At 38.7% G+C, this 12,664-nt stretch overlaps 1 protein-coding gene across 5 annotated transcripts in view; it reads right to left on the bottom strand.

Moving 5' to 3' along the window:
- GRIA4 (glutamate ionotropic receptor AMPA type subunit 4) overlaps positions 1 to 3,983 on the bottom strand; it is a 375,959-nt gene extending 371,976 nt beyond the window's left edge. Inside the window, exons 1-3 of one of the 5 annotated variants that reach the window (XM_008020706.3) lie at positions 2,845 to 3,983; positions 2,199 to 2,378; positions 855 to 1,013 (exon numbers count right to left, since the gene is read on the bottom strand). In XM_008020706.3, the coding sequence (XP_008018897.1) occupies positions 855 to 1,013; positions 2,199 to 2,286 (247 nt within the window). In that variant the 5' untranslated portion in view covers positions 2,287 to 2,378; positions 2,845 to 3,983. The remainder of the gene's footprint in view (positions 1 to 854; positions 1,014 to 2,198; positions 2,379 to 2,844) is intronic. The other 4 variants (XM_008020702.3, XM_008020705.3, XM_008020701.3 and 1 more) reach the window with 4 other exon arrangements.
- Positions 3,984 to 12,664: the final 8,681 nt, after the last annotated feature.

Here is a 12,664-nt window from a genome sequence, read left to right as displayed (position 1 = left end):
TTTACGTTAAATTATACATTATCCTGGTGAGAGTAGAAGGAATTGTACAACTGCTTTCTTATGGCATTAGGTGAGCTCACCCGTTTAGTTTCATTGTGTGGGATAGTAGATAAAGCTGGGTTGGTTGGTGAATTCAGGTGGATGGGAGCCTAATGTGATTTGGCATCGAGGTAAGGATTCATGGAGTTATATCCACAGGATATATGCATTACGTGATAGTAAGAGGCATTTACAACCCAGAATATAAGGGCAGGGCAGCCTCAAGTGACATCACCAGATCATCTGCAGCGTCAACCAACCGACTCAAATATATATCCTCCACACCACTACTCCCCTCTTTTTCTCACTACTAGCAAGCCTTCCATGGCCTTCATCAATGTAAAAGAGCATGTGTCTTCTTTAAATGCAAGACCTATGCTTACTCAAGTGAAAAGCAAATAAGAAAAACCAAAGCAACAGAATAAAAAACTAGCTTGAGCACAATTTTCACTAAATTGACATTCAGATGATAGGAATAACACTTAAATGTTAAAGGAGAATTTAACTTGGATGATCCAGACAGCTAATGAATAAAAGAGAAAGTCAGGAAGAAGCAAAGAGAGGGAAGAGAAGAAAGAAAAGAAAAATAAATTAAAGAAATTAAAGAAAAGAAGTAAATTAAAGAAAACAAAAGAAACCAGCTAAATATCCCTGAGATGAAGTCTTGTTTTTAACTCTGATTTGTCCTGAAACCAGGCAACTGTGGGAATCTTGAAATTCTTTCTAAAAAAAATTAAATAATAACAAAGAGGAAGAGGACTCTATTGCTTGGTTTTAATTCTCTTCTCATTTTTCATAACTTATGTTTTACTTACAGGCATTTGTTACAGCAAAACTGTTGGCTGTCTCAATGTTGTCCACATGAGGTACCAAATTAAAAGGAGCTTCCGACGCATTGGGGCTGGTGTTATGAAGAAAAATTGCTAATCGAAAAGCAGTGTATTCCTGATCTGTGTTTCGGATGAAGAGGCCACCTATTAAAAACAGCAGGAAAAGCACATTCAGTGTTTCCTCTTGTAAACATTATACCCACCCCAAGCACAGTCAAATCTACTGCCATTCACAAGCACATACAATTAAAGAGCTATACTTGCCACATCTAGGGAGACTGCCCTTTGTCCCTAAGGTGCATGCTTAGTAGTGTTTAGAGCAGCTTAGCTTTTTCTTGTCCCAATGTGTCATGATCACAATGACCTCTGAGACCATTTAGTGTATGTTCCTTTCTCTCCCTTGCCCTCCCCGTGATTCCCAGCACACTGCTACATCAGCCACCTCAAGGCATCTCTCTCTAAGATGCATGCAGATGAGCAGAAAAGAGATTTACATTAAAATACGGAAATGAAGGGATATAGTGCCACACAGGGAAGAGGGAAATCAGAAAGAAGAAATGAACTTTATTTTCCTGCAGCTCGTGGACTCAGCCTAATTAACTCCGTTTTGTGCACAATCCACGAGAAATGATGCAGTGTTGAGGCTGGGCTTAGCTGGAAGAAATTCAATAGCTGCGTCCCATTAAAAGACAGTAGAGGAGAATAGCAAGAAAAGCCAAGGATGGAGGGTGTCCCTGGAAATAGAGTCGAGGTAGAGAAATAAGGGCAAAAGCTTCAAGAAGAAAACAAAATAAAAGGGGAGAAGCTTCCTGGAAAGGGATCTAACTTTGGAATCTGCTAACCGGTAGCAAGAAAAGGCAGGGAGTACGGGTGGAAATGTCTTTTTCCCCAAACAGTGTCTTTCTGTAATAGCAAGAAAGCTGCGGCGTCCAGAATGGGAAGAAGTGGATTTTTTTTTCTTTTTTAAACAAACTCGACATCACTTTATGCTTTAGAGAAAGAGATGAAAATAAATATCATACAAAATACAACCAAATTCCCCGAAAGCTTTCCCCCAACTTATTTCAATCCTACTTAAGCGACTATAGCCAAAGGTGGAAATAGGGTTATGGGTTGAGAACGGAAGGGTGGGCTGTCCTGGGTGTATTCCAAAGGAACCCGCACTAAAAAGGAAGTCTTTTTGTAAAGGAGAGGAAGGAAGAAGAGGGAAACAGAGGGGAAGGAAACTGCTGAAGGTTTCCCTGAATTGCTTATCAGCAACTCATTTAACTCACTTTCGGATATCTGCTACAACTAGCCGCATGCACACCCCATCAGAACACACCTTACCTATTTGCACGCTGCTCGGAAAGGCTCCCATGGCGAGTCCCCAAAATCCAGAAAATAACAAGACAATCTGTCTGCAAATAATCCTCATCTTCTTTTCTCCTCTCCCTGGCGAGCGCTCTCTCTCTCTTTCTCTCGCACTCTTCCTAAAGGCTGTTCAGAGAAGCATTGAAGACGATGGCGCTAAAATTAAAATCAACCAAAAAAAAAAAAAAAAAAAAAAAGAAAGAAAAAAAGGAAAGAGGTTTCGGTGGTTTAAGATTATGACTATTTCCCCTTAGCAATCCATCGCGAGCCGCCAGATTTTTCCCGCAGTCTCCATAGCCCTGGGAGAGGTTTTCTGTCCGGCTGCAAATGTTGCACATGCAAAAGATGGTGGTGGAGCGTCTAGTGGCTGCTCGCAGGGATGAGACATGCGCTCTATCTTTGCCTCACTCGCACTCGCGCTCGCCCCTTGCTTTCTCACATACACACAAACACTGGCGCCGCGGCCGCCGCACGCGGTCCCCAGCTCGCACCAGCCGACATCCCCCCAAGCCTGCACCAGCCCGGAGCAACGCTGCCCTCCTGGCGTCCCCTCCCCGAGCGCGCACTCCCTCCGCACGCCCCTCGCCCACCACTCGGCTGGCTTCACCCCCTGGGTGCTCACCGGAGCGCCCCAGTCTCCCCGACACTCCGGAGCCAGTCAGGAGACAGGTTTTCCCTTCTCACCACTCGCTGACTCCCTCCTCTTTTCTTCCTCTGTTAGCAGAGGGACCGACTCTGGGGATCGGCACCCCCAGCGCCCCTCTCTTGGTTTTCCTGGCACCTCTGCTTCCCGGCTGCGCTAGGCAGAAAATTGGTCCACGGGCCAGGTCTGCAAGCCCCAATCGGGGGCTCCGGGGGATTAGTACCTCCCCATGCCCCCGGGCCCCTGCCGCATCCTTGCAGGTTCGCGAGGAGGACGGGCTGCCTCCCTCTCCTATAGTCCTGGCTTCCCTCTCAGCCTAGCCCTCTTCTGCCACTGGGCTGCGCGCGGGGGACTCCGGTCCTCGCTGCAGCAAAGATTTCTCACCAGCAAACAGCCCGGGAATCTGGAGAGCCTGACAAGGGAATGGATGAGGTGAAAGGGTTCAGCGAGGGATGGGAGGAGAAAAGACAAGCAAAGGGCAGCCCCGGGCGGGTTTAAGAGGCCAGGACCAAGAGAAAAGAATTGGAGGAGGTAAAGATGAGGAAGAGAGCCAGAGAAGTTGAAACATCCTGGGAAGGGGAGGAGGGGGTAAAAGGTTAATTTAAATAACTGACAAAGTTTAGGGTCCTGAACGGGATGGGGGAAAGACTGAGAAATGAAAATTGAAAGAGGCCTCTAACATTCTGTTTGAAAGGCGTGAAGCAGAAATAGGAATCAGAACTGTGTGAAGTATAAAGTAGGAAAAGTGCCCCGATTGCTTTCTACCCAGTCACCCATTCCGGAGGACCCTTTCTTTCTGTGCTGTGGTCCATGGCAGCAGAAGGAGGGACACAGCTAAAGGCTGATGAAGGACCAGAAGGGCAGTGCTTGGGGTGGTGGACACAGGTGTCTGACAGGAAGATAGTGTTTTTCGTGCACATCTCCTCTTGTCTGGGACTCTGGAATGCTCACTCTGCTCCACGCCACCTCCAGGTAGACTTAAGCACTTCATTGATGATGTCAATAGTTGTTTTGACTGCGTAGAAGTGAAAATGAATTATCCTAGAAAGTTTTGGGATTACAGTCTCACTTCCTCTCCAGAGTCACCTTTAAGATTCTCCTTTCATCTGGCTGCCTTGGACTGAGCTTGTGCCACACTCAGAAGCAGTCACTGTGGTAGCCGTAAGTGAACAGTTTCTGATTTCCTCTGCATGGTTTGAGATTTCCTGATCTAGTTACTAAATATAATCTCCTGTTCCAAAAAAACTGTGTGAGAGAATCATTAGAAGGATAGGTTCTCCTTAAAAGTTAGGGAACTTAGGGTGACGTCTGCCATTAAATTTTTTAAAAGAATATAGCAATTGCCTAGGTTTGCCTGATATAATATTTGAGAATACAATGCTTAAAGTTGAATTCTTGCAAGGGACTTGCAGAAAGTCTGGTAACGGCTTTTTGAAATATGCATTACCTCAACTCCTTCAAGATTTTTTATTTGATATCACTGATTACCTGAATTTGTAGTTTATAGATGATATTTTAAAATCCCTGCTAAAACTTGAGTGCTTTTCTATTTCCTAAGTTTTGCATTTTATTTTTAAAATCACATCTTTAAAAAAAAGTGTCTGATTTACCATTACATTTCACCACAGATTGTTATGAAAAAAAAAAAAAACCTACCCGTAACTGTATTTTACAAATCATACGTTTGTTGTTTTAGTTTGTGAAGTTTTAGTCTTGCAAGTCAAGTGAGATTTGAAGCATTTTTCCTTTTTTAATTTGTCTGTGTTAAAAAACAAGGCTGTAAATAATAGCATTCTGTTTTCTCTTGTAAAAGGATAATAGAGTATGACACATAAAATTCAAGTTAAATTAAAATTTCAAAATCCACCAAACTCATCACTTGCTTGGGTAACTAGTGAAGCTCTTCCTGATCCAGAGGCAATTATTAACTTTAATTCTTCTCAAAATTGAAAGATTTGAGTTTTCATATGATGTAATAGCATCATTGATGCAGATGCAGGACAAGTTCTCCCCCTGCCCCCCTCCACTTAACAGTCATGATAACACCTGGACTAATATAACACAGAGGACACAACTATATTTTTCCAAAATAGTAACCCAGTTGTTTTTAATTTCTATTTTCCCAAGTAGTTAAAACCTCTATTTTCCTTTCTAAACCTAAACTCTCTTTATCTGAATTGTATACATATATATTTATTAATATATGTATCAAATATATTTTATCAGTATGATACATAGAAATACATCATATATACATGTATTATATACCTATGTACATGTACACAGATGTACATATATGTCAAATAGTTACATATTAAGCACCTATGATGTGTATTTATTCTCCAAGTGTCTGAGATATAAAGTTGAACAAAACAAAATCCCTGAGATTCTTAGAAGACTCCTAATGTTTATGAACGCTCACTAATGTGCAAGGTATTGTGCTAAAGCCATACCTATATCACCTGATCTATAAAAAACTTTAGGTTTCCTTGCATTTGTTAGGAAACCCAACTAAAGATGTAGATTCTTTCTCAAGATTATATTCTTGGTAAGTGATGAAACCATAACTAAGGATGGGACTCAAGTTGTCTGATTTCAGAGACTGGGCTATCTTTATTAAAACCTACCGAGTTAATGAGTTTAAGGTGTGATGAGGGGTCAGGGAGGTGAAAAGGAAAGTGCAAGAATCCATAGCATTCAGAAAGGTAATGTGTTCTACCTGAAAGACCTCAGGCTTTCAGAATAATAATTAGTTACTGGTTTCAGATTACAGGCCCTCAATTTCTTAGCTGTATTGTCTTGGATACATTACTTAACATTTCTTTTCTGACAGGATAGATGTAAACTTTCAACACAGTTCTGGCACATAACTGGCAACTCTTGTCAATACTGAGTTGCCCCCCAAAATGTGATAAAGGCTCCTATAGAGGGAGGTGCAGAGTGCCATGTGAGCAAAATAGAGTGTCTAACTCTGACTTGGAGGGAATTCAGGGAAAACTCACAGAGATTAAAAAAAAAAATGAACTGAATTACTCTGTGTTTGTAGGGATTATCAGGTGGAGAAAAATTATGTCTTTCTGAACACTGCTAAAAGCTTGGTAAAACTAGACTTCAGGTTATATGAAGGGAAGTAGTGGAAGTGCAGCTGGAAAGCAAAGCAAGAGATGGTTCTGTACCATCTCACTCAGAAGTATTTTCTTCATCTCACAGAAACAGAGAAACAATGAATGGTTATAAGCAAGGGGGCAAAATGACCAGATTTGCATTTTAGATCAGAAATCTGATGCTAGGAAACCAAACCATATTTTTTTAAAATAAACCTTTCATTTGGAATAACTTTTATTTACATCAGTGTTTCTAATTACGGAGATTTCCCCTGTACCCTTCACCCAATTTCAGTTTTCCATAATGTTATCATCTTACATTATTCTGGTACATTTGTCAAAAATAAGAAACTGACACAGTTATGTCACTATTAATTAAACACCAGACTTTATTTAGAGTTTTAGCAGTTTTTCCATTAGCGTATTTTTCTGTGCCTGGATCCAGCTCAGGACAACTCATTATATTTTGTTGTCATAGCTCCTTGTTCTGTTCTGTGACAGTTTCATCTTTGTTTTTCATATGATGTCAACAGCTTGATGAGTACTAGTGTTTGTAGAATGTCTCTCAATTGGGATTTGCTTGATACTTTTCTCAGGGTCAGACTGTGGTTATGGATTTTCAGAAAGAGTACCATACAGGTGAAATGCTCTTCTCAACACATCATACAATGGAATCCATGATTTCCCCTGACATCACTGGTGACATTAACCTTCATCAGTTGGTTAAAGTGTTTTTGCACATTTTATCCACTCTAAATTAACTGTTTGTTTGTTTCCATTCCATACTGTGTTCCTTGGAAGTGAGTAACTAAGTATATCCTACTCTCCATGAGGGGAGAGTATCTACATAAATTACTTGAAATTTTTGTATTGAAGCATTGTCTTTCCTCTCCCATTTTAAAAAACTTACTCATTAATTTAAATCAGGGTGGACACATGTATATTTATGTATTTATATTTTTTTTTAACATTTAAGCACAGGGATACATGTGCAGGTTTATTACATAGGTAAATTTGAGTCACGGGGGTTTGTTGGACAGATCATTTTATCACCCAGGTATTAAGCCTACTACTCATTCGTTGTTTTTCCTGATACTCTCCCTTCTCACACCCTCCACCCTCCAAATGGCACCAGTGTGTGTTGTTCCTCTCTGTGTGTCTATGGGTTCTCATCACTTGGTTTACCGTTCCTGTGTTAGATTGCTAAGGATCATGGTCTCCAACCCCATCCATGTTCCTGCTACGGACATGATCTTGTTCTTTTTTTATGGCTGCATAGTATTCCATGGTGTATATGTATCACATTTTCTTTATCCAGTCTATCATCGATGGGAATTTAGGTTTATTTTATACTTTGGGTTATATAGTCTGATACTATGCTATTTGTTATTTATTGTGCTGCTCAAGTTGGTCCAGCATTGGACATTGGGAGCTATTGATATGAGTCCATCCTTTTGTTTTCTGATCATTTCCATGCTTATTGTCACTACAGGAAGCTCTCTATACATTATCTTTTGTATTCCTTGCCCTAGCCTTAGTATAAGCCTTTTCAATAAGGAGTCCTGATTCTTTTCATTGCAGAATGGTATTTAAAAACCAAGATCTGGCAATGGGCTTGCTATTACTGAGTTATCATTGCTTCCAGATTCTCACATAGGAGAGTATATATATATACAGATATAACCGATGTTGGTGTACATACCTATAATTGTTTCTCTATCTATCTATGTATTAAGTTAAAATTGAGCTGTTACTGATGTTTGCAACTCAAATTCAGTACTAAAGGATTCATTCTAATCTCCCTTCTTGCTGATCCATACCTTACTTCTCCAACATTAAGAAACCTAGCTCCCACAATCGAGTTAAACATGTTTATCTATGATATTAAACCTAAACTTAAGTTCTCCAAAAACAATTGAATTTTTGGTACTATATTTTTGTTTTCAGCTACTGATGATTACTGAAAACCCGTGTCTATTATTGTTAGTTATTTGTATTCCTGGGAAACATCGAATTTTACAAACATTAGTATAAATACATGGCATTGTTTGTGATATTCTGTCCTAAAAGAAGTGAGTATATTATTCAAATGACTACCAACAATTTAATAAATTTATTTGTGTATTTATTAGCTTAATGATTTCTTTGCAAAACCTAGTTCTTTCAGTGTCTATATATTTTTCTCCAATTAAGCTGATACTTTCCAATTTTCATATATTTTGCTGCTGTCACTTTCCAGCAATAGGAACAATACCCTAGTGCCTCAAAGAATATATTGCTTTACCTTTTTATCTACCTGTCAACCTTGCATGAAATCAGCACACTAATCTTGCCCTATAGCAGTTGCTTGATTAATCTTTTGTCATCTGTCTACCTCACATGGTCCCTCCATGAAACTGATTGACATTGTGCGTGACTTTAATGCTGATAAATTATCTCTCTTCCAGGACTAGAGAATCCTCGTTACACTAAAAAGATTACTTTTCTTGTTTTATGTTCCTCATTCTTCTCTCAAGTCACTGTAATTGAAAGAGGTCACTGAGGAGAACTTGGCTGTCTTTCCCTCTTTCACTCATCCATTCACCACATATTTCTAGAACATTTTCTATGGATCACAGTATCATGAAGGAATGGAAAGTGTTTTATTCATCATGGCATTTGTTCCCAACACGTAAAGGATCCCAAACATAGACATATATGCAAAAACACACACATGGAAGTGAATACAAAGAATTATGTTGTAAACCCTACTTTGCTGGTAGAAACCGGATGTGATCTCTTTCTAGGCAAACATCATATTATATTAAGCAAGAATATACTTCTATCCCACTGCTGGTTCTGCATCTCAATGCCTATTCTAGGAGAGGAATAGTCTAGTAAAGCATCAGGGAAAGAAAATATTTGTACTGGATTACAAAAGGCTGAAAGATTTTCATGAGCTAAGAAACAGAGGCGCATTCCAAAGGGAAGAGGTGATTGTGTTTTAGTTGAACAATGAGTAGCCAAAGGTAGGAATCATGATGGGGATTAGTAGCCAATTAGGCTCAGGAGTTTGATTAAAGCCAGATTCTGATTCTGGGGCTGGGCGTGGTGTCTCACGCCTATAATTCCAGCACTTTGGGAGGCCGAGGCGGGCAGATCACGAGGTTAGGAGATCGAGACCATCCTGGGTAAGGCGGTGAAACCCCGTCTCTACTAAAAATACAAAAATTAACCGGGCGCGGCGGCGGGCGCCTGTAGTCCCAGCTACTCGGGAGGCTGAGGCAGGAGAATGGTGTGAACCTGGGAGGCGGAGCTTGCAGTGAGCCGAGATCGCGCCCCTGCACTCCAGCCTGGGCGACAGAGTGAGACTCCATCTCAAAAAAAAAAAAAAAAAAAAAAAAAAAAAGCCAGATTCTGAAAAGCCTGGCATAGAGCAGACATTAATATGTATTTTGCTACCTAAATTGACAAATGACACAAAATGAAGCTTCGAGCTATACATTTTCCCTCTTACTTGTTAACAGTATTTATCCTATTGAGTCACAGGTCATTTTGTTAACTTGATTCATATTCAGGCGGTTGACGGAAAATTAATAAAATTATTTGGATAACCAAATTCGTTTAAATGATATCCAGATTTTGTAAAGTGAATGTTAAATTATGTTTTTTTCCAATTTAAACATCTGCACTGGACATATTCACAAAATACATGTTCAGTATTTTAAAATTTAATTTTACTTTGTACAATATAACAGTAGTGATAATAATTGTCTTTTATTAAGCAACTACTATGATATAATAATGTAATTTTTAGTTCCTAAAACAATCCTCCAATTGAGATAGCATTCGCCTTGTTTTAGAGATGAGAAAATTAAAGCTCTGAGGGATGAAGTAACCGGCCCAGTGTCACTCAGTTAGTAATGGTGCAGCAGAATTCAAAACAACATCTTTTTGGCGTAGAGCCTGTACTTTTTGGACTATACATTTCTCATATATATGTATGAGAAAAACCAAGAGTTTGGTTTGTACCAGTTATCTTTGCTTGGGCTCTAATTTAAGCTGAAGCTTATACAACATTTAGGAAGGAAAATACATGTACTTTTACAGTTCTGTAGAAATATCAGTAATTACTGAGACAATTAACACAATGCCATGGTAATAAAGTTAGATAAATAATATGTATTTCTTTAAGCCGGGTGCAGTGGCTCACACCTGTAATCCCAGCACTTTGGGAGGCCAAGGCAGCCATATCACTTGAGGTCAGGAGTTCAAGAACAGCCTGGCCAACATGGTAAAACCCCGTTACTGCTAAATATACAAAAATTAGTTGGCGTGGTAGTGGGTGCCTGTAATCCCAGCTACTCAGGAGGTTGAGGTAGGAGAATCATTTGAACCTGGGAGGAAGAGGTTGCAATGAGTAGAGATCATGCCACAGCACTCCAGCCTGGGCAACAAAGCAAGACTCTATTTTGAAAAAGGAAAGAAGGAAGGAAGGGAGGAAAGGAGGAAGGGAGGAATGGAAGGAAGGAAGGAAGGACATTTATTTATTTCATATGGAAATATTTACTTTGTTGGGAAGGGTAAAATATTAAATAAAGAAAATAAAGGTGGACACTCTAGTTATATAACCATCTTGGTTCTTAAAACAACTCAAAGTGATTTATACTGGAGTCACCCCTTCATCTCCAAGTTCCTATTATTCATCCTATTCATCTCAGTTTGTTGAGTTAAGTTCTGTACCGAACATTTTCTCTCCTGTTTTCTGATTCTTCTCCCCCATTTCTTTTCTAGCACCTAAGGAGATGGAGTTGTATATATTTAGTCACACCTTATCCTACTACCTTCTCTTGAAAATATCCTTGGCTGTGACTGAATATATTTTGCATAGCATTTTTAACAAAAATAACATGGAGCCATAATGACCTCACTTTCAAGATGGTTTTGCTCACAAACCTCTCTGCTTCCCTGACCTTTCAGAAACTCTCATGCAATGTGTGTTTTCCGAGAACACCTCATAGTCTAATGTAGAGATTATAGATAAGGCATTTATAAAAGTGCTGAATAACTACTTCTCTAAATATACCATTGAAATCTGAATATTTGTTCAATACTTTCATTCTGGAAGAAAGAAAAAATATAGTAAGAAAGTGTATTATAAAATTACATGAATTATGATATAATTCTGCATATAAAGCCACACGCATATTACAGAAAGCATTATTTGTGATTCTCAAGGGATTGTAGAATTCTGGGTAATTTTTGTTTTCTTTTGCATACTTTTATCCCAGACAATATCATTCAAATTAAAATTTATTGTTATTATTATTGTGATCATTTTGATGTTGCTGGTTTAATATATCCTTTAAAATCATCACAACAAGTGATAAATACAGACTTTTTAAAGCCAGTAAATTGTAATCTGTTGCACATGTATACTAAACCAAATTGGTTATGCTTTTATGTACTGTTATTAAAGAATAGATTGATAATATCTACTAATCTCTCACCATTCTGAAATAGTGGGTGGGGTACAGCTACAGATAAAATTGATAACTATATTCCTCATAGGAATTTTGTGGGAAGGGATAGATATTGCACATAAGTAAAATATTTGATTGTACTGTACAAATGTAAAATATTACTTGAGATATATTTTAATAAAATCACAAAAAAAGTGAACATGACCTACCTTAAAATAAAAATTAAGTATGTAATAAGGGAGATTACTTTCAAATGAAATATTAAGTTTCATGGATTGATGGAGAAAAGTGGGTGAAGTTTGCTTTGCAATTGGAGAAAATAAAATGTACAGGGCCTGGCGCGATGGCTTATGCCTGTAATCTCAGCCCTTTGGGAGGCTGAGGTGGGAGGATCACCTGAGGTCAGGAGTTTGAGACCACCCTGGCCAACATGGTGAAACCTGTCACTATAAAAATACAAAATTAAACAGGTGTGGTGGTGTGCACCTGTAGTTCCAGCTACTCGGGAGACTGAGGCAGGAGAATCGCTTGAACCCAGGAGACAGAGGCTACAGTAGGCCGAGATGGCGCCATTGTACTCCAGCCTGGGCGACAGAGCGAAATTCTATCTCAAAAGAGAATAGAAAAGAAAATGTAAAAAACCCAAAACCAAACAAATGAAAATGCTTCTGGAACAAGCATAAAAGCATGCAGACTGTCTTGCTTGGAGGTAGAATCCATATCAAATAAGCAAAATCCCTGGTAACATGGGCAGAGAAGGAACATATCAAATGGACAGAAACATTGAGTATAAAAAGACATTGAAGAGGGGTTGTATGTTTTCTACTGGTAGACTTTCTGGGAATTTGCAGAGTTTTCATTCTAGATGCATAGAGTAAGTTAGAACTTGGGTGAGACAGATTATAGGCATGGAAAACACAAGGCATCTGTAAATACCTCAATCTTATGAAGGACATTTAACATTGCATAGATAGTAATATCAAAATTCTTAATTGCACCCTTCTAATAATAAAATAAAATGAGCATATGTCCCAATATATATTTAGCAGTATTTATAAATTACATCTATATACGTAATATATATATTTACACTTCAACATAATGTATTTGGAGATAAGATCATGCAAATATAAAAATTGAAAAGTAGAAAATACAGGTATTTTAAGTGAGTTTTACTTGATAAAAGTCTTATTTTTTCTTAAGTGTTATTGTTTTCATAATCTTTAATAAAGT

This window comes from Chlorocebus sabaeus, chromosome 1 (genome assembly GCF_047675955.1).
Source record: "Chlorocebus sabaeus isolate Y175 chromosome 1, mChlSab1.0.hap1, whole genome shotgun sequence".
Lineage (NCBI taxonomy): Eukaryota > Metazoa > Chordata > Mammalia > Primates > Cercopithecidae > Chlorocebus > Chlorocebus sabaeus.
The sequence above is the reverse complement of the archived record's forward strand: the minus strand, read 5'-3'. Positions and strand labels throughout refer to the sequence as shown.